The sequence below is a fragment of the Maniola hyperantus genome, chromosome 18 (genome assembly GCF_902806685.2).
Source record: "Maniola hyperantus chromosome 18, iAphHyp1.2, whole genome shotgun sequence".
In the NCBI taxonomy this organism is placed as follows: domain Eukaryota; kingdom Metazoa; phylum Arthropoda; class Insecta; order Lepidoptera; family Nymphalidae; genus Maniola; species Maniola hyperantus.
In genome coordinates this window covers 9,792,212-9,815,299 of record NC_048553.1, presented here as the reverse complement: position 1 = coordinate 9,815,299, position 23,088 = coordinate 9,792,212, and the positions used below count along the sequence as shown (strand labels likewise).

The 23,088-nt window shown below is 36.9% G+C and overlaps 2 protein-coding genes across 3 annotated transcripts in view; both read left to right on the top strand.

The window, feature by feature from the left end:
- Brf (Brf RNA polymerase III subunit) overlaps positions 1-3,161 on the top strand; it is a 42,365-nt gene extending 39,204 nt beyond the window's left edge. Inside the window, exons 9-11 of one of the 2 annotated variants that reach the window (XM_034978351.2) lie at positions 306-558; positions 1,150-1,370; positions 1,758-3,161. In XM_034978351.2, the coding sequence (XP_034834242.1) occupies positions 306-558; positions 1,150-1,370; positions 1,758-1,882 (599 nt within the window). In that variant the 3' untranslated portion in view covers positions 1,883-3,161. The remainder of the gene's footprint in view (positions 1-305; positions 559-1,149; positions 1,371-1,757) is intronic. The other variant, XM_069504529.1, reaches the window with a different exon arrangement.
- A 4,112-nt stretch (positions 3,162-7,273) lies between these two features.
- Pli (E3 ubiquitin-protein ligase pellino) overlaps positions 7,274-23,088 on the top strand; it is a 122,070-nt gene continuing 106,255 nt past the window's right edge. The window contains exon 1 of the mRNA XM_034978025.2: positions 7,274-7,662. Coding sequence (XP_034833916.1) covers positions 7,649-7,662 — 14 coding nt within the window. The 5' untranslated portion in view covers positions 7,274-7,648. The remainder of the gene's footprint in view (positions 7,663-23,088) is intronic.

Below are 23,088 nucleotides of genomic sequence, written 5' to 3'. Positions count from 1 at the left end.
GAGGATTATACAGACTCCCTCATTATGACCGGGGAGGAAGCGCGTAACAAGACCAGAATGTGGCATAGCATTAATGCAGACTATTTGAAGGGCCAAAAAAGTAAGTTTGTAATTTTTGCAGATATCCTCGAGTATTGAAAAGCGTTTTAAAAGTTAGGTGCTTTGCATTTATAAATTTAGGCGCATTGCGCAATTTTTTAAAACTATAGTCTTCAAGCACTGAGGAATTTTGAAGAAGAAGACATCTCGAGACTTCCTGAACGCTGCCCAGCCGAGTTAGATTTTAATTTAGAACATTTCCACAGTTAAAGAGGAACTACGTGCAAGGGAAAAAGAAGAGGGAAAAGACAAAAAGAAAAAAATACGCGGCTCGTACAAGAAGAAGGTTGCGTTGAACGCGTCCACGGCAGGAGAGGCGATCGGCAAAATGCTGGCGGAGAAGAAAATGAGCTCTAAGATCAACTACGATATACTGAAGAGTTTGGATCAACCCGGGACGCCGTTACGTGCCCCTTCCACGCCCGCTACGCCTGCACAACTTGTACAGACTGATACTGAGTAAGTATTCTAACTTTTTTTACCAAAGACCATGCGAGTCCTGACACCACAGGAAGAAATTTTGTCACAGTTGTATTGACTTTAAATCGAGAGAGGTCTGTTTTATCGATTCCCGTGTCACACATTTATTGGCCGTCATGCTATGGAGATTGGAGACAGGTTTGTGTTTAATGACGACTTTGGTCGTCTATTTGGCCATATATTTCTACTTATACCTATGAATAGCAAAATGCTGGTGGAAAAGAAAATGAGTTCTAAGATCAACTACGATATACTGAAGAGTTTGGATCAACCCGGGACGCCGTTACGTGCCCCTTCCACGCCCGCTACACCTGTTCAACTTATACAGACGGAGACTGAGTACGTATTTTAACTTTTTTACTGAAGACAATGCGAGTCTTGACTAACCACCGCAAGATATTTTGTCACAGTTTTATTGCCTTTAAATCGAGAGCGACCTTTAAGTAGACCCTGAGATGTACCTCGCGAGATCTCTGTCCTTTTTGAACGGCAACGGCAATCGATAAAAATTCTACTTACGTTTAGAATGTAAAAAGAGACTTATAAAACATTCTGTTGCAATTTTTTCAGACCAAAAGTAACCATACCAGTAGAAACACCAGTGCCTGCATCACCAGTACCAAGAAAGAAGAAGAAGAAGCCGACCCCATTAGTCACGACGGTGCCCGCCAGCCCCGCACCCGCGACCCCCCACCCCCCGACGCCCTCGACCCCCCAGCCGCCCACACCCACGACCCTCCACCCGCCCACACCCACCACGCCGGCGCCACCCACCCCCTCGTTGATACAAGGTACTTATACCGGACTCTTGGAGACTTCTCAGACCAGTAGGCTTTGTATAAGATATTGTATTGTATAAAACGGTTACATATCACGATTAACCCTCTTTCTTATTCATATAGGTATGAGTGACAGAGACAACGCTCTACAAAGCCGAAATGTCATTCGAAAGGCCGATGTACATTACTTTCTGCCGCGTACTGTCCTTGCTAGCTTGAGTTAATAGTGACGTTGTGTTGTGAGTGGTAGTAATTCTATGGTGAAATCAAAGATTCATAGCCCATCTAGCGTCAAATGTAGGTAGCATTTGACGCCTGCCAGTGCCAGTGTAAGGTGAAACATTGAAGTTTTGTTATAAGTTTCATAACTGGATGATGATTATGATGATTACTTCACAGATGCTGCAGAAGATTACGACGAGGATTTGGAAGCGGATGTGCCTGAAGCGAGCGGCGAGCTATCTCTCGCTGCCATGCTGCAAAACGGGGCCGACGACGACTACTACGACTACGAGGAGTACTAACGAATACCATGTTATATCATAGGTATCATGTTAATTAAATATGTTCGTAATCCACGAACACGTATGAAACGATTCGCTTCCTCGTTTCTAATTCGGACCACTAGGATATGAAACGCTATTTCGAAATCAGTTTACCCCTGCGCTCAGACTTCAGAGGCAGACTATCCCTAAGGCAAACAAGGCACGTGCATAGGGGCGCGAGGTTACAAAGGGGCGCGCGAGATCATGTATAGTTCCATTAGCTGGCTTACCTAATTATCCCTACTAATATTATCTTGGAGTGACCGAAACTGACTCTTCTTTAATATAACAAAGTGTGTGCTGTTCTTCACTCGTTCACATAAATAATATAATCACTACCAGCTATGCAATGAGACGATTCCTCGTTCTTTCGAGGTTAGTAACTTTTTTAATATGGCTGTTAGAGGGGTGCTTATGAGGTGCTTGCCTATGGCGATCTCGACATTTAATCCGCCTCTGCCTGCGCTTTTAATATGAGCACCTTTACCACCAAGCCAATATTGAATAGGCATCTTCTAGGTAAGCGCACTCCATCTTAGGCTGCATCATGTCAAGCGCTAGTTTATAAAAAACGCTGGCTTGCTTCAAAACCGAGCAGACGATGATTATTATGATTACTAGCAAATACCAGCTTTTTTTATTTTTTTTATTTAAATTACATACTACAATATTATTGAAATTCACTCACTTTAGAAGTTCATTTAAAATTCATTAAATAATCATAATTTAACATTTTATGTAAATATACAATAGTAATAAATAATTAATTAAAGCATAAGTGATCATTATGTAAATAAGGTCTTTGTTTTATCATGTTGCAACTTGTAACATGAATAATTATATTATTAAGTTGTTAAGTTCGATTTATATTAAAAATATAACTATTTCATAATAATTTTGACTCATAATAATAATTATTAATATGAATAATGTTAGCTCATATTGTGAAATATAATTGAAATTATGGAATAAGTACTAGATGGTGTCCGCGTGGATTTAGGTTTTTAAAAATCCCATGGGAACTCTTTGATTTTCTGGGATAAAAAGTATCCTTCCTTGGGATGTTAGCTAACTCTGTACCGTGCTGGGCCGTGAAAAGTTTGTTGGTCCGCCCCTTGAATAACCCATATTGTAATCAGGTAGGTTTTTGCACGCATGCAAAATATTGAACGCGTAATTGTATGCTAGGTTATAATATTAAGTACATGACTGTATCTTATTTCTATTTATTATCAAATGAACAAAATGCTGCATACTTTTTTAATGTTTTTTATTTCATTAATATTTAATTAAGTAAAACTAATAAGTACTAATATAATAGGTTGGTACCTACTAATAATATTATAAAGAGAAAAGATTTGTTTGTTTGTAAACTATACACTCTGAAAACTATTGAACCGATTTTAAAATCGGATCTTTCACCATGGAGGAGTAACGTAAGCCATAAATAATTATTACAGTACCTACGCGGCAGAAAGTAATGTACATATCGGCCTTTAGAATGACATTTCGGCTTTATAGAGCGTTGCCTCTGTCACTCATGCCTATATGACGTTTTGTCGGTCTCAACGACAGACAATGCTCTACAAATCCGTTATCTCCTAAAGGTCGATGTAAATTATTTTCTACTGCGAACGAAGTGCGGGCAAAAGCTTGTTTAGTATGCAAGTAATAGAGAGCTCTTCTAAATATAGATCTTCCAATTTTGAGGCCTGCATAACAAAAATGCAAGTTTAAACTTGAACATAATGTTACGTATATTACCTAAGTATAATAATATACTTAAAGTAAAAGTTATCTTCGTGTTTGATATCTATACCTATCTACCCAATAAGTATTACTGGTAGAGTTGTTCGCTTGGTTCTTATCGATATAGGTATAAAATCCAAGGTTTTATAAGAGCCAAATATTTTCTGTCATATGTTGACTTTAGTGTATAATTTACCTAGTCTTAGGGTGAGATCTATAGAGCTCACTCTGACTTTGCTTAGACTTAAGACACACTTAAAACGAGACAGATCTCTCACATAAATCTATCTCGTTTTAACTCAACCTTAAGTCTGAGCAAAGTCAAAGTGCGCTTTATAGATCTCAGCCTTAATGTTCATAACCATTCGAATTCGTGGCGTAAAGATTAAGTCATGCAAGGTATGCATAGGTATGCAATTTTCAATTTATTTTAAAGTAGTATGGACACGGCCTACGCAAAATTGGTGTGAACGCGCCATTATTATCGGGATGGACCTCGTTCGAACCTGCCACCAAATGGAATTTCCTTCGCCCTTATCGAATAATTTCAGCATGTTGTGTAAGTAATTACTTGATGTGGGCACACGAGTAGATATTATAGACCAGGGGAAGCTTCACACTAGCTCACGCACACCACGACGTGTCACGGACGCTCCGTTTGCGCCCAGTTGGATGGCAAAAGCGGCAAACGGAGCGTCCGTGACACGTCGTGGTATGCGTGAGCTGCGCTATGATTGAGTGAACCTACAGCCAGCCGCTAGTATGAAGCCCTCTGGTCTATATATCTACTCGTGTGATGTGGGCAAGTTCTTATAAAATTATAATAATGAGTAAAGAGTATGGGGATTGGGGCATGAGGCTGGGGGACGCCCCGCACACCCGCACGTCGCTCGCCCGCACCGGGTTAGTGCAAGTGTTGTGCGGATGTGCGGGTCGTTTCCTCCCGGATTGTTATCTCGACCTGTCGCGTACTATAGGACTATAGGTCTCTCATAAATAAAAAAAATTAGACCTATAGCTTGTGAGTTGTCCTATATCTACAATTTTCGTATTTTAGTAAAATATACCTATATTAAAAGTCATCTTATGTTCAGGATACATTAATCATACTTGACTTCGTTCGCGTGGATTCACGTTGTTAAAAATCCCGTGGGAACTCTTCGATATTCCGGGATATACTACTTAGGTAGCCTATAATATATTCGTCTCCGTCTCCGAGATCAACTTGAGCTATCTCTGTAGGTACAAAACAGATGATGTCCGCGCTTTCATTCACGTTGATTTAGGTGGATCCGTGGATCTGGATTTCCGGAACAAAAATATTATAATGTCTGTCCCACGGGAATCGGGATACCAAGTCACCAAATGTAAAAATTGTTTTAACGGATGGATCGTGAAAAGGTAACAAACAAACATACATACACTATCACAGTTATAATATAAATATGAATTGACGCTAGAACAATGACGTTTATTAATTGCTTTTGAATTAAATATAGTGAACTGTGAAGTCATGAATCACACATCCACTCTACAAAAAAGAACATCACTATGAGAACGCGGGCCTGGACTTGTCGCGACACGTTCGCGGCCCGTGTACGAAGTAATGACCCAACAAGCACCCAACTCCACGCCAAATGTACTACCTATAAGTTTATAAACATTGGAAACGTCGTGACTTTGTGAGTTGTACGCTGATTTCGTGATGAAACATTCTAGTCGTATATAGTATTATTTCTTTATTAATTTATTATCATCAAATTAATATATTCTAATTAGAACTATATAATATATTTGATATGGGTTTTATGTGCACCTCTCAAGATAGAAATAAAAAAAGCATAAAGGGGGACAAGTTGATACAATTATTAAGATTAGAAATATATTTGCGTTATAAATGTGGCACAATTCCCTCGTACATTTCTTCTTGGAGCTTGGTGACGGAGCTTCGGAGAAAAAGATTTCTAAAAAGGTGAGTTCAAATCAGTTTTTTTTTTTCGAGTTTTGACAATGAAAATTTAAAGAAATTCTTTGATAGTGCTCTAAAATTTGCTAAAATCATCTACTTATAGGTAATACTTATTATGACTTAATTTTAAACCATTTTCAACTTTAGTTTTTTCCGGCTCTTCTCAGTGGAAGCTGCTTTCTAAACCGATACTAAGATCTTGATACACAAGTTAACCTACATGAAATAAATAAATGATTTTAACTTTTAAATCACTTGGTCTATTTCATGATTGCGCTATTTTGATTAGCGCCAAATAGGGCCAAATAAACCGGAAGTCGAAAATCGAAATCAAGTAACGTTCGGAAACCTTTTGCTCAATATTCAAAGAGAGTAAAGATTTCATACAAATAAAAATTTATTTTTTACATTTATTTGTACGATTGCAGGTACAATAAAGGTGTTACAGTGGTTTATTTACATCTACAATCCGCCATACAATGGGCATGATAATCATGGTGATGATGATAAAATTATATTTTTATGTGGATAGGCCCTTAAAATTTTTTAATACTGGCAGCACAAGATTCGTACGAACTTCGCTTTGCTCAAAACTCTATGGTATGTATTATAAGTTCACTTCTTCGTCTGTGGCAGTGTTTCCACTTTTAGGGATTTCGCCCTGTTTTAGGGGAAAATGACTACGGTCAGCATGGGTAACATTGTAAATGCGTCTAACATTGTGAGTCGACGGCGTGGAAATAATGGCATAAAAATTATAACCTGCTAAAACTAATTTTAAAATATATTTAATAGTGTTTATGCATTCAACAAAAGAAGTAAAAACATGAGATATGAATGTACAGCATTTCAAAGTATGTGAGCTTTTTTCACTGAATAGTGTGTTTTACAAATTTTTCTTAAAATTAGATAAATATTCATTTAAAAGTATGTTTTAATTTTCTGATTCCGAATTTCTAATAATTTTTTCATTATGTTAATCCGGAGTGTCAACTATCTTTGTGCCTTTCATTTAAATCCGTTCAATAGTTTTAGCATGACGCGGGTACAGACAGACGAAAATTCCCAAAAAAATTGTTTTGGGGTCTACATCGATAATAATGTTTCCTCCGATTACAATTTTCAAAACATATCAAATGTACAGAAATCATCCAGTTACAGTTTTATTATAAGTACAGATAAATAAAAATAGAGACTTTTCCTAATACTGTAGTATTAGGAAAAGTCTCTATTTTTTCTAACAAAGAACAATGATGTATCATTGTTCTTTGTTCGACAAAAATAATACCTGTTATAATAGGGAAAAATCATATTTTCCTAAAATGTTCCATTCCCAAAGTTATCAAAACTGTATGGTTTCTTTTTCAAAGCACAGAAGTTCAATAATTTAAAAATACATCTAGGGCTTTATATATCTCTTCTTTTGTATTGCAAATTATTATTTAATAACCTAATTTTACAAAATGTACTGCATCTACGCTAAACTTGTTTAGTGACATCTTAAAAACCCCCGCTACTGTGACAATGTTACCCGTTCCGTTAGTGTAAGGCGAATTCCTACAAAATTAGGGTAATACTAAAATCGTAAGTAGAAACACTGGTCTGTGGTTGTGTTCGAATTTCGTATGTACGTGAAGCTAGCTTCAGTTTATATTCCACAAAGTAGTGCGGCGCTGTACAACAAAATCAAAATAATTGTAGTATTGTAGTTTGTGTTTACGAGGAATCTTTCCAACATCTCATTTCAGTGTATTGTTCCATTCACAACCATTTCTTTATTGAAGTCCATAAGTAGTAAAACGCAATCGAAGTCCCGACATAATAATTCATGTCCCATAAAGTGAAGTGCGATTTTTACGGAGTTAGTGGTATAATGGAGAGTAGTGTATTTATCGCTTTGTAGCGATGTGTGAATTGAATTGATAGTGTTTTTTTTATATAATTCATGGTGTTTCCAATATTGTCAGTGTCGTTTGTAAATTATAGTTCGAATCATAGGGTCCACAACAGAGCAGACGGATTCTATCATGGTCGTAAAACGGTAAGTTGACTGATGACTCGCAACGTGGTGTTTCTAAAAAAATTCATATTGTGTTTTGTCCATCACGCCTGCTAAAAGCTATTTGATATTATTTTATCGATATTTTTACTATAGCGATGGTATTTAGCAAAGAAATTTAAAAAAGAACGTAGTGGCGTCTCATTTACAATGCATTGTAGATACCTACGTACATTAGTATTTTACGAAGTCCAAACTAGTGGTTCATGTTTTTGTTTACGTTTTACAATATTCAAAGAATCTTCATTGATCACCCGCATTAAATTTTTATACTCATTCTCTTATCACTCTTTGTGTCATAGATTAGTTTGTTTACATTTGGGTTTGTCGAGAAAATCGATTTTGTGATGATTTCGTCTATCTACTTGTTTTTTTACGTATTATTTCTATAAAAAGTTAGTGTTAAGTAAGATTAAACATTTTCGAGCAGGAATATTGCTGTTGATAGTGTATAGATTTTGTTTCTACTTGTCTTGTTTGCTAAGATACCCATTGACATTGACCATGCATTTATACATGTTAGTTCTTGTATTCTAAAGTCATTTCATGCTGAGGCAGTAGCCTTTTCAGCTCAAACAAGACATAATTTTTCTTTTTAGTACTGTCGAGCTCGTAGTTTTAAGCTTACCTAGTTTTAATTTTTTTAATTTGTAACATTTGGTTTGTATGTTTTGCTTTTTTTTTGTGTTTTCTTGTTTTGTGAGCTGAATAAACTTTTATTTATTTATTTATTTTTTGTTTGTGAGGGTGGGCTTCGCTCAAACGTCACTGTACCCTACTAAAAGATCTGTGTCAGCTCTTATAATTTAAAACTCATCTTCGAGTCTACCAAGATCATAAATCTGGCTATAATCATTCAAAAATGCTGCTTGCTTGTAGGATTTTGTCACCCAATCAACAGTATCACTAGAATATGTTTGCCCTCAGCTTCCTTCCCTCTAATTTTGCAGCAATTAATATATATAACTTTAACAGTGAAGGAAAACATTGATAGGAAACCTGCATCCTTGAGAGTTCTCCATAATGTTTTCAAAGGTGTGTGAAGTCTGTTAATCTGCACTGGCCCAGCGTGGCAAACTAATGGGCTAAACCCATCTCATTCTGAGAGGAGACCCATAGGGTTGGTTATGATGATGAATAGATGTTGATCTTTGTATCGAATATATCATGACCTTCAATTTATTCTAATAACTAGTTAGTGATTGATTATTGTCATTACCAAGCTATTTAGCATTCTAGTTTGGTGCAGTATGCAAATGAATAGGTAGTTAGTTAATGTGGATATTTTAAATTGCCATTCCTCTTCTTGATTAGACTGCAGCATATCTTACCATGAACCTTTAACACCAAACTTGTGATTACTTGATTATATTTGTGATTAATGCTATCACGATTGTTGTTAATGGCTTAACACATACTTGTAGTAACCTAATTGACTTGTGAAACTAAATGACGTGAAGATGTATAATGATACCCACAAATATTATGATTATCACATAAGTAGGTCTCCATATTGAACTACAAAATCTATTGTTTTGATAAGCTGAATTATGGTATTCTTATAGCAATAGAGGAAATATTGTAACCTTGTATTTTCTAAATCGGATAGATTTTAGTCATGCTATTACTAATATTAACGTTTTGTAAGGTTTTTCAACTTTAAAGGTTAATTTATTGATTACTCGATGATGCCCATGATGTGGATTTAGGTCTTTGTAAAACCTGTGGAAATTCTTTGCTTTCTGAGATAAAAAGTAGCCCAAGTGTCCTTTGAGATGCAAGCTATCTTAGTACTATATTTCGTCAAAATCGGTTAAACAGATGGGCCTTGAAAAGCTTCTAGACAGACACACTTTCACATTTTATAATATTAGTCCATACTAATGCTAATAAATGAGCTGAAATATGGATTTCAGCTCATTGTAGTCACATGTAGTTATTAGGGTTCCATACCTAAAAAGGAAAAAGGTACACTTTTAGGATCACTTTGTTGTCTGTCTGTCTGTATGTTGTCGTGTCTGTCAACAAAACCTATAGGGTACTTCCCGTTGACCTAGAATCATGAAATTTGGTAAGTAACCATGAATTTGTGGTTACATCACGAAAAAAAATTAAAATGTGTTCATGAACAAATAACTAGTATTTTCGATTTTCAAAGTAAGATATATACCAAGTGGTATATATGAATATGAAAGGGTTTTTTCTGTACATTGTAAAACAGATTTTTATGTATTTTTATGCATAGTGTTTTTTGATTTATTGTGCTAAATGTCAAAAAAATACGACTGTAGTAAGAAACCCTCGGTGTGCGAGTCTGACTCGCACTTGGCCAGTTATACATATTTATTGTTTACACTTATACTTAAGTCTGAAAAGAAGCATTCCACTTCTAATGTAGGTGGGTACCTACTGTTTTATATTAAGTTTAACCTTTACCATGAACAAAGGGCGTGCGCGCTTGCGGAACCCTCTCATTAAACTTTCATAAAGCTTGACTGCGACTCCCAGCAACGTATAATATACATAGCCAGCTTGCGATGATTTTCGTTAAAGAAACGTTAAAAATAATCATTATTGTACTGATGATGATAAATAATTAATAGATATGATTAGTGTCCAACGTAACCTATGGCCTCCACCACCTACGACCAAACCTTCAGCGTCGGCCAAAATGAGCCGAAGTTTTGGCCGAAGCCTAAGATTTATTTTATTATAATATCTTGATCGGAATTTTTAGGGTTACTAAACCCCCGGCTTCGGTCGAAGGTTGTGGCAATTGATCAGCTTCGGCTTTGGCCAAAAATCGACATAGACACTACATGTCATTCCATTCATATTGCATAACAAAAAATTATGTAGGCTGGCTGTTACTTTTGTGACTTGTGCGAAATACTTTAAAATAACCTCTACTCCATCACTAATGCCCGGTTTGTGAACTTGTCAGTTATGTTCTCATTAGCTGTTAATTCGATAAAGTTAAACGTCGTTTAACTGTCCATGCGTTTCTGAATACAACAAAAACTGATACCGATAACCAGTTCAATATTGGGGCTAATTCCTTTGTACACAATCTCTAAACTAAACTAAAATGGCACGTCTAAATCTATTGCTATCTCTTTCATAATGTTGCTAGCGGAAAAGGATAGCACTAGATTTAGACCTGTTAATTTAGTTTAGTTTAGAGATTGTGTACAAGAGAATCGGCCCCAGTCTGTCACTAAATGGGTCTGTTACAGGAAACGAGATTGAAATATGCATAATATTATTTTATTTTGCCACCAACACTAGTTTTATTAATTATAGTATTTATTTCTATGCCAAATAAGTGGGTAAACTGTTTTTGCAAAGTAACGAACAACTTACGATTAAAATAATTTTTAATCTAAAAATACGCAAAACATGAACTACCTACTGACAGATGAAACGTCAAGTTAACTTTATGGAATAGATAAACGGCCCACATTGGCCAGTTAAGTTTGAACGGAGTTTATCTTGCATTGCGTTGTTCAGAAACGCACTGCCTCGAAATATCGGACATCGAATAGATAAACCGTCGATAAAAGTACTCAGAAACCGGGCATAAAAATCTGTAATGGAAGTTGGAACCTACGAGTAGACCTACCGACTTAATAAATAACCGAGTAGACCTACCGAATTAATAAATAGCCGAGTAGACCTACCGACTTAATACCTAAATAACCTCTGATCAACTTATGGATGTATATTTTTTACAATTACCTGTAACCTCATCATCATAGTACCTAGATACCATGTAAATGTAGTTAGTAGTTATTATGATGGTTTTATCGATGAAGTAGCCTTTGACCTTGTGTTTGACAAACAGGTAAATAAACAAGTAGCAATTATAATAATTAAACCAGTCCCGGACATTATCGTACGGTTATCACTTATCATTCACTGTGACCCGACGTCTTACCTACCTACTCTTACGATAGTCATGCTCAATTAAAGTAACTCAAGTAGGTACACGCACTCGCAGGCGCAGACTAGGTGTGCATCATTATCATCATCATCATCATCATCAACCGATAGACGTCCACTGCTGGACATAGGTCTCTTCTAGGGACTTCCACACGCCATGGTCATGCGCCGCCTGAATCCAGCGGTTCCCTGCGACTCGTCTGATGTCGTCCGTCCACCTAGTGGGGGGTCTTCCAACGCTGCGTCTTCGGGTGCGAGGTCGCCATTCCAGCACCTTGAGATCCCAACGTCTATCGGTTTTACGAACTATGTGCCTGCCCATTGCCACTTCAGCTTCGCAATCCGTTGAGCTATGTCGGTTACTCTAGTTCTCCTACGGATCTCCTCATTTCTGATTTGATCACGTAAAGAAACTGCAAGCATAACTATCTCCATCGCCCGCTGAGTGACTGAGCTTTCTTATGAGGCCCATCTGTTAGTGACTAGGTGTGCAACCATCGATAAATACCACATTAATTTCAACAAGGTAATTTTCGAGTAGGTACATAAAAGTATGATTAATTTTTTGAAACCTCCCATATTCTCATGTAATGATTAATTACCGTGCAGTAAGAGGAAGTCGACCCAAGAAAATTTCTCAGAAACCTTTGATCTTGATTTCTTGCAACTGCCTTTTTACTACGGGAAATCTTTGATTTTCCGGGATAAAAAGTAGGTCTCCAGGTCTTTATTTATACCCATGCAAAAAATCACGTCAATCCGTTGCACCGTTGCGACGTGATTGAAGGACAAACCAACAAACACACCTTCGCATTTATAATAAGGGTACTGATGATTGTGTCACTAAACAGCTCAAATCATTCGTCTACAGATAGTTGAAACGACGATGTTTTAAGGTAAAGCACTTCAGGCGGGGAGACCTATTCACAAAATGAACAAAAGATTTGTATTCATTAAAGTATGATGATAAATCTTTATGGCCTCAAGTTGAAGCAGATGCGCGTCCAATACGTTGTCACAACTAGGCTTTGAACGTTACCGGCGGCGTAGGCAAACTTTTAGGGTTCCGTATCTCCAGAATAAAAAGGACCCTTAAAGCCAAATCCTGCGCCATGGCACGAACAAAACATTGTTTTGCTAACACGTTAGTCTAAATATATAAAAGGAAAAGGTGACTGACTGACTGATCTATCAACGCACAGCTAAAACTACTGGATAGATCAGGCTGAAAGAACAAAGGCGAGCTTCAAACAAAATTTTACCTTGAATGCGTCTATGTAGGTAAAAATGATAATACCACAGGGGGTCCATTACTTAAACATAATCACCAAGATTTTTCATTTCAGGATCCACCAAAAAAAAGATATTAATATTTTTATATTTTGAGATTATGAAAGTAACGTAGTGGTTACATACTCTTTGGTTGGTAGTATATACAAGATTGATGCATTAATATTATCAAGTAAAAACACTTAAGAGTTGTGTGCCCAACTCGTGAGTCAGAGACTCTGACAAGTGACATTTGCAACTGCAAATGCACGAATCACGCGCATGCGCACAAAGAGTAGCAAACGAGCACAGCTAAGATACTTACCTACTAAACAATGGTCCTTTACATGCCATTGGCATTAGCATTGTCTATAAAAGATCTTTTTCAGTATTTAGCATGATGTACTAGTCTGTGATTATAGTTTAAGTAGTTGTTATGCACGTAAACAGTTCCGATTTGACAATGGAACCAAGATCCCTATTAATTACGGATAGTTGGTAACTACCTCTTTCTTCTAGAAAGGCAATATGCAACCAATCCGGAGCAAGGCTCTCATATTTTGATAGAGCCAAAACACACGAGATAATCAGAGAGGAAGCTTGTGATTAACTAACGATAAACTAGAAACTGGAAAAAAACTGCAAATACAAATGAAATACAAGTCTTGAAGTTGTTACTTAATTTGTAGGTATTTAAATTCCTTTTAACCCAATTTTTACCATATTTTATCCTGTAAGGTTTTATCTTATTCAGATGCATATGCTATCTCTATGTTCAGATGACATTCCAATAATCTATTAAAAATCAAAAGTTTTTATTCTTCTATTAAAAATCAGATATAAAACCTTTTTCATTTATTCTGCTTTTAATATAAACCCTCATTTAAAACAACAGCGATTATAAATACTTGTCAAGACTTTGTCAAGATGGCAATGGCAATAAGTGTTGCCATTAATTTTATTTTAATTACGACTTACAATATATAAGTTGTTTAATAGCTCTTGGATAATGCTCTATAAGTATAAAGAAAAGAAAATATTCAACTTTTTAGACGTCCAGTAAACTCAACACTAATATACAGTACCTACGCGGCAGAAAATAATGTACATCGACCTTTAGAAAGAGGTAGCGGTTTTGTAGAGCATCGCCTCTGTCGTTAAGACTGACAAAACGTCACATAGGTATGAGTGACAGAAACAACGCTCTACAAAACCGAAATCTCATTCCAATGGTTGATGTACATTATTTTCTGCAGCGTACCTACTGTAAATAAGCGCGGATGTAAGTGCGATGGTTTGGTATCTAACAAGTCTAGGTATGCACTATAGTTTTGTATCGGAAATTGTGTAGAGATGTTCTGGTAAAATTAAGTTGATGCATTTACGGAATATACCTAACCATAATATTATAAATGCGAAACGGAACTACGGATTGATGTAATTTTTTGCATGATTATAGTTACACTAGAGCCTAGAGCCGTCAAGCAAGTTTAAGCGCAGACAAATAAACTGTTCCCATTAACCAACCATTACAAACCAACTATTACTACCTACCTCTACCAACTACCTCTTTCTTCTAGAAAGGCAATATGCAACCAATCCGGAGCAAGGCTCTCATATTTTGATAGAGCCAAAACACACGAGATAATCAGAGAGGAAGCTTGTGATTAACTAACGATAAACTAGAAACTGGAAAAAAACTGCAAATACAAATGAAATACAAGTCTTGAAGTTGTTACTTAATTTGTAGGTATTTAAATTCCTTTTAACCCAATTTTTACCATATTTTATCCTGTAAGGTTTTATCTTATTCAGATGCATATGCTATCTCTATGTTCAGATGACATTCCAATAATCTATTAAAAATCAAAAGTTTTTATTCTTCTATTAAAAATCAGATATAAAACCTTTTTCATTTATTCTGCTTTTAATATAAACCCTCATTTAAAACAACAGCGATTATAAATACTTGTCAAGACTTTGTCAAGATGGCAATGGCAATAAGTGTTGCCATTAATTTTATTTTAATTACGACTTACAATATATAAGTTGTTTAATAGCTCTTGGATAATGCTCTATAAGTATAAAGAAAAGAAAATATTCAACTTTTTAGACGTCCAGTAAACTCAACACTAATATACAGTACCTACGCGGCAGAAAATAATGTACATCGACCTTTAGAAAGAGGTAGCGGTTTTGTAGGGCATCGCCTCTGTCGTTAAGACTGACAAAACGTCACATAGGTATGAGTGACAGAAACAACGCTCTACAAAACCGAAATCTCATTCCAATGGTTGATGTACATTATTTTCTGCAGCGTACCTACTGTAAATAAGCGCGGATGTAAGTGCGATGGTTTGGTATCTAACAAGTCTAGGTATGCACTATAGTTTTGTATCGGACATTGTGTAGAGATGTTCTGGTAAAATTAAGTTGATGCATTTACGGAATATACCTAACCATAATATTATAAATGCGAAACGGAACTACGGATTGATGTAATTTTTTGCATGATTATAGTTACACTAGAGCCTAGAGCCGTCAAGCAAGTTTAAGCGCAGACAAATAAACTGTTCCCATTAACCAACCATTACAAACCAACTATTACATCAAAAATTGTTGTAACAAACCCTCAATAATTATTCTTTCCTTGAGCCACGTGGGGGCGAAGCTGCGGGTAATAGTTAGCACAATAATAAATATAGTTTGTAAGCATTGATTTATAAACAGTTTTATTTATTACTTAATAATAACGAAATACCTATTTTAAAGGTAACTTTTTCTAGAGTGGCAACTCTGGTAATGTTTTGTCATTATAACCAACACCGGATATGAATTTAATCAAATAATAATTTATTAATTTAATAATTTAATCTACGATAAAGTCTTACAAAACTAATTTTGTATAAAAACTAACCAATTAAATTACTAAGTTTTGTATAGGTCACATTTCTAGACGCTTCCTAAAACATTCAGGCAATCCCACGCCGATGTTCTTTGGCATGCAGATAGCTGAAATAGGGGTTTGAAATTTGTGTAGTATTGTTCTTCTTCTTCTCTTGTTTGAAGTTCTTGTTTGAATATTCTAAGCCTTTGTTCTCCAACAGCGCCCCCCCTGTCAATGTCATTCAAGTGCCAAGAGAGCCTTGTCGCACTGTAAAGGAAAATATCCGAAAACCATGAATTTGTGGATATATCATAATAAATATTAAAGTGTTATTCCTTGTACGATGTTACGGAACCCTTCGTGTGCGAGTTCGATTCGCACTTGACCGGGTTTTTTATAAAAGCCAGCGGTTTTATGACCAATCGTAAAACCCCTGTCTGTCGCGTCGAGATATTGAAAGGTGATTCAATATTGAGCAGAGACCGCATCGGCTGTTTTATGAGTAGGAGTTTCTATGAAATTGGTTGTATGGTTTAAAATAGACATCAACATCTTAATCTATCGCGGGCCCACCACTGAGTACCCACGAATCTCCTCTCAGAATTAGAAGTGCTTATGCTATAGTCCTCCATGCAGGTCAAGTGTGAATTGGCATACTTTATCCTTTCAGAAAGTGATTTAGAACTTTTTCCTCACGATCGCTGCCTCGACGCTTCCATTGTTCGGCTTAGAAGAAGCCGTTTGTGGTTGTCACCTTTGTCAGTTAGCTCCTGACAAAGAATTAAGGGTTTTCCCCTCCGTTAACAATAAAAAAATTGAACAAACTAGCCCCCTTATACTCAGGTATAGTTGGTTCACTTTAGATCAATCGCGCAAACAAAACACCGAACGGTTGACACCACCGAGAAAAATCGTGAATTTCATTCGCCATCACGAATCCCCTAAAATACGAGTAAGTAAATACTAAATAGATGGTTAGTTTAAATTCTAAAACGTAGCAGTTTTGAATTTCGTTTTCCTCTACCATTTCTGACATAAGTAGACCGGCAAACCGACAAACGAAACATCCTACGAGTCGTGATCCTTAGCCCGTAGATCCGCTAGGAGCATGTTTGGCGAAGTCGCAGCTAATGTAACACGCGTCAAACGGGTTCGAAACTAGGCATTCACCTATAAAACACGTGAATTTCAGTCGTATCAGAATTAATATAAGAGTGAGGGAACTCTCGGTTTAATCCTGAATCGACGACAAGTCAGATATAACAGGATAATATGGTGTCGTGTACACTCGACCAAGTACAAACCGAGTACACTCTGATGATTTGTTACAAATTCCCTAACTGTCGTGAACTTTTCTAAATCAAAGAAAACTATTCGATTCATAGGCTACCTGCGTCAAATGTACTAACATTTGTCGCCTGCCAACGTTGAAGCCTCGATGTTTTTGTTAGAAGTTCCATAACTGTCGTGAACTGTATCCGTATGGACCCCATCACGAGTCCCATCATACAACTATGTACCAGTAGTTAAAATTCTAAATTGTGGTAGTTCTTGAATTCTGTTTTCCACTACGACTTCTGTGACATTAGTAGACCCATAAACGAAACATCTAATCTAAATGGATATAAAAGGAAAAGGTGACTGACTGATCTATCATGACGGATCGGACTGAAATTTGGCATGCAGATATTATGACGTAGGCATCCGCTAAGAAAGGATTTTGAAAATTCAACCCCTAAGGGGGTGAAATAGGGGTTTGAAAGTGTAGTCCACGCGGACAAAGTCGCGTGCATAAGCTAGTCCTATTATAAAAGCCGTGATCCTTAGCCGTAGACACGGTAATATTACCGTGCCGTAGATCCGCTAGGAGCACGTTTGGCGCTGTCGCAGGTGACGTAACTTCCGTCGAGCGGCAGCACCTGCCTTTCCCCGCCAGCCGTCACCTGCTCGGCAGATGTTCCGACGGCCGTACGACTGTTATCCCTTTAATTGAAGCGGGAATAGTGCCCCTACAAAACATACTTCCTCAGTGACTTTTGATATTACATAGCTAGTTTGCGACAAGCTTCTTATGTGTACATATTTGTCTATTGCGAAATAGCAAAAGAATATCCTTAACTAGCTGATGCCTGCGACTTCGTCCGCGTGGAATAAGTTTTTTAAAAATTTCGTGGGAACTCTTTGACTTTCCGGGATAAAAAGTAGCCTATATCATTCTCCAGGTCTTCATCTAGACCCATGCAAAAATTACGTTATTCCGTTGCACCGTTGCGACGTGATTGAAGGACTAACCAACAAACCAATAAACCAACAAACAAACACACTTTCGCATTCATAATAAGGGTACTGATGCCTTACTCAACAAATAATATTGAAACTTGTACAGTGGGTATGCTTTTGATGTTCCAATATAATTTCTTATCCATACTTATATCTATATCTATACTAATATTGTAAGTGCGAAAGTGTGTTTGTGTGTTTGTTCTTCCTTCACGCCCTAACTAAGCAACCAATCGACTTGATTTTTGGGATAGATATAGTTGAAAGGACGGAGAGTAAAATCCCCACGGGATTTTTAAAACCCTAAATCCACGCGGACGAAGTCGCGGGCATCAGCTAGTAATATTATAAATGCCAAAGTGAGTTTGTATGTCTGCTAGCTTTTCACGGCCCATCAGATTAACCGATTTTGACGAAAGGTACAGAGATAGCTTGCATCCCGGGGAAGGACATAGGATATTTTTTTTTTTCCCATAAAATTAAGTAAAGAGTTCGGGATTTTTGAAAACCTAAATCCATGGGGGGAAATCGCGGGCATCATCTAGTTTCTGATATTTTTCGAGTCACTCATTGAATAATTAAAATACCTACTTTTTCTGAGTCCATAAGAAGATACAGAACATGAAAAAGAACAATCTGTGTATGCTGTACCTACATAAAATAAAAAAGCTTTTATTATTCCTTACATGCACATACTTAATACATTTGTACCTACATATTATAAACAAATCAATGTTTTACGTTATCTCCTAAGCTCATTAACGATCGATCGACAAATACAATAAAGAAAAATGAACCACAGACATAACCGCTTGCCGCTTCTCGAAGCAGTCACAATAAGGAATTCTAATAAATTATTCAATAAACCGTACCCTCCTTCGAACTCTTTGGGCACGTGTCTCGAGCGCTACCCGACCCGATTGTAAAGATGGTTCGATTCTACGGTTCTTGAAAGCGCGATGTAGATGACTTTATTGGTCGTGTAGCCGGGAGGTGCCGGGAGGTCAACCCTCCAGTGCAACGAGTAGGTACGCATACGAATTACGGGTTCGTCGACCCGCGGTTTGGTCGGCCTCTGTGGTATACGGTGACGTGCCATCGGAATTGAACATCTCTGGCCCTGAATGACGTAAAAGAACGTCTTATAGTTACTGACGATAAGCAAAAACCGGCCAAGTGCGAGTCAGACTCGCGCACCGAGGATTCCGTACTATAGTCTTATTTTTTCGACATTTTGCACGATAAATCAAAAACTATTATGTATAAAAATAAATAAAAATCTGTTTTAGAATGTACAGGTAAGGCCTTTCTTATGATACCCCACTTGGTATAGTAGTCTTCCATTAAAAGTTGAAATACTAATTATTTGTTCATGAACACAGTCATATTAATTTCGTTCGTTCGTTCGTTTCTTGACAGAGAAGTAGCGTTTTATATTTTTTTAATTAAGTAGGTGTTTTTACTAAAAAGTATTTTTTATATCGGAAACCGTATGACTATTGACTACCTTGTATGACAAGGAACACCAAACACACGCTTAATTCGTAGGCCAAAACAAACAAATCTGTATGGTATAACGTGCAGCATGCTATATGCTCAGCCCAGCTCAGCACATGCTGTACGATTATTCTGCAGTGTTGAACTCACAATCAATCACGATTCACGTGTAACTATTATTTTGATTTAATCCTTTCAAGAGATATCTTTTGCTTAGATATCAATGATTTATGAAGCAACTAATGTTGGTTACAGTACGCGGCAGAAAATAATGTACATCGGTCTTTAGAATGCCATTTCGGCTTTGTAGAGCGTGGTCTCTGTCACTCATACCTATATACTTATGACGTTTTGTCGGTTTCAACGACAGATACAATACTCTATAAATCCGGTATCTCCTTCTAAAGGTCGATGTACATTATTTTCTGCCGCGTACAGTAACTGCGTTTGTTTCAAGTGATAAATCTATTGCATTTATTGTTGTCCGAAGCCTTGTTAATTTTGCAAAATAATCGCACAATTCCATTACACGCTATTATTACGTGAAGTTCGCATCTAAAGCATTTTATATAACGCTCCAAATGTGCAATGACGAATCGCGGTAACTACGCAACGAACAAGAATTAGAATTTCATACGCTCTGAGGAATTTAATACATCCTCCGCACGCGATCATTATTGCGTTGCGAACATCTCGGTCCTTGTCCTTAATACATGGCATACGCGTGGCGGGACAAGGATATTGGTGTTTATTGTTAATCAATAACTCAGATTTTTTGTTGGATTATTATCACAAACCGATACGGTACAATTAATCAATCAGCCTGTTTGCGACTACTGCTGGATAAGCCTTCTCGAGAGTGCGCCATCACACAGCGTATTTCGCCTTCCTCATCCATACACTTTCCTTTATCTTTCGCTGTCATCAATCAAGCGGGCTGGGGGTCGTTTCACATTGCGCTCGCTAGTACGCGGTCTCTACTCCAAAACATGTGTTTTGGAATGCCCTAGCGACTATCAGTTCTGCGACATACATGGCTTGCCCACTGCCACTTCAGTTCGCTAATCCCTTGGGCTATCAGTACGGACAACGGTACGATGCTGCATAAAATTAAAATAGAATAAAAATATTTTTTATTCAACTAAACTTTTACAAGTACTTTTGAATAGTCAAATGCTAGATGCATTTGACCATAGAAACAAGTAGTGGTATTGGTAACATAGAAACTAATTAGTGGTATTGGTCGAGCATACTGCCAATTGCCTCTTGCATCTTAGACTGCATCGTCTCTTACTCTCTTGGCATATGGTGACTTTGGTGTCCTTCTCAGTTGCTTCAGTCATCTATTTGGGCAATATTTTGTGTTCTCTAGTACCCACGGTTCTTTCTCCCTTCTTTGCTAAGCGTCCAAAATACGTTCCTGGTAGAGTTTTCAGAATTACATATTCGACGAGTCTGATCTCTTTTACTCACTCTTTTGTACGGTCAATTTCAAGCATAAATAAATAAAGGGAACACAAACGTTCTGACTCGCCGAGTCCGTATATTCATGGCACATTAATAATAACGTCAATTCAAGCTCAGAAAAGGCGTTAAAGTTCGTTAAACGCTCCGCATCCGGATTCGCGCTGAGCGTTGATTCAGCTTTAATTTCCGGCGTTCTTATAAAAAATTGTCCGTTGGACCGATGGCGATGACTAAGGGTCGTAATTTGCTACGTACTCGTAGCTGATTTAAATTGAAATTGTAATTTCCTTATCTTATGGGTCCGTGTTTCTAAACGTTAACCCGGTTTTAAACTTTTCGTGAAACTTTTTTATCAACTACTTACTAGCTAATTGCTCGCGACATGCGTTGCAATGCGACTTGCGCGCTACTTATTGTACTTACGATGGTCATGGTCCATGGAAGTGTCAATAACAACAGTACAAAGTTTTAACTCACTCGGATGAAAGATGTGAACGAACGTAGGTAAGTACTAAGTATAGGTAGACGAACATTGATTTTGGTATAAGGTTTTGTGATTTTACTTACCTGTTACTTAAATCGATACTCTAAAAAAAGCCATAGCCAATAGCGCACACTGCGCACCATTTTCCAGGATAGGCAAATACTACAAACCAATCATTAGTTTGATTGGTAGACATACTTACCTTACTTCTCACACCTTAGTCTTCTTTAAATATATAAAAGGAAAAGGTGACTGACTGACTGACTGATCTATCAACGCACAGCTCAAACTACTGGATGGATCGGGCTGAATTAATTTGGCATGCAGATAGCTATTATGGCGTAGGCGTCCGCTAAGTAAGGATTTTTGAAAATTAAACCTCTAAGGGGGTGAAATAGGGGTTTGAAATTTGTGTAGTCCACGCGGACGAAGTCGCGAGCATAAGCTAGTTCTATATAATATCAATTGACTTTAGCCCAAAGATAGTACTCGCTAGTTACACTTAGTATAGTTATTGGAAAATCAAGCCTCAACAATTTTCTTTGTTTGTATTTACTTGCTTCATTTTATATTCTGAAGTATTTTGACCTAATCACGTAACTAAATGTGTTTACTGTTGGCGTTTAATCACTCCAAACGATCGTTTCGGATTTGATCGATTCAACTGTATAAATGGAGCAGAAATGAAAGTAGGTTGTGTTTGCTCATTGCCGGTGATCGTATTGTTCTCGTAAAGAACCTTATATTTCTACGCTGCTACAAATTAAAACTGCACATCTCATTTTAAACATTGGTACTAATTCTGAGCACAACTAAATTTTAGAGTGAGTAAGAGAGTTCACATCCTCTTCTTTCTGATGTTATATATGAAAAGGACAGATACAGCTTGGCAGTTTTAAATTTAATTTAGAGCTGTCAAACCTCGTGACTTTAGCTGCCAGTCGCGAGCCTACTGTTTAAAGCGTATGCTAAAATTTACAGTCTTTAAATTTGAAATTCATGTTCCGTCCTTTTTTAGCAATATTAAAAAGATGCAGATACTTTGAATTTAGTTCAGAGGAAAACAACAGAATCGGTGCCATTACCTACTCAAAATTACAATATCTTACAGTGGAGTGTTATTACCTAGTTAATAGTTACTTAAGTACTTACCTGCTGCACGTATTACGAAAATTATTACTATTTTATTCGTACTTACATATTTCTATATCCATTCCACGATCCTTGTTACTAGATAAAAATTATTGTGCTTATCTAGAAAATTAATTTGTAAATAATTAACTATGTTGTTAACCATACTGCGCCGTTAGGTTATGCCCATAATGATCTATTTACTCATAATTAAGATAAAAAGTGAATAGATTAAAATTGCCTAATATACCTACCTAACTATGTGTAAAAAAAGGATTCTTTGCAAGACATTTCCGTATGTTAATTAAGTTAGCGGATCTACATTGCGGTTTTAATTTTTAACTTTATACTGTTACTCATAAACAAGCGCTATATGCCCTACTTTTACTACGATTTCCTTGTGTGAAGTCTCGGTGATAGGTATATAAATACTAACTTATATATTTACTTT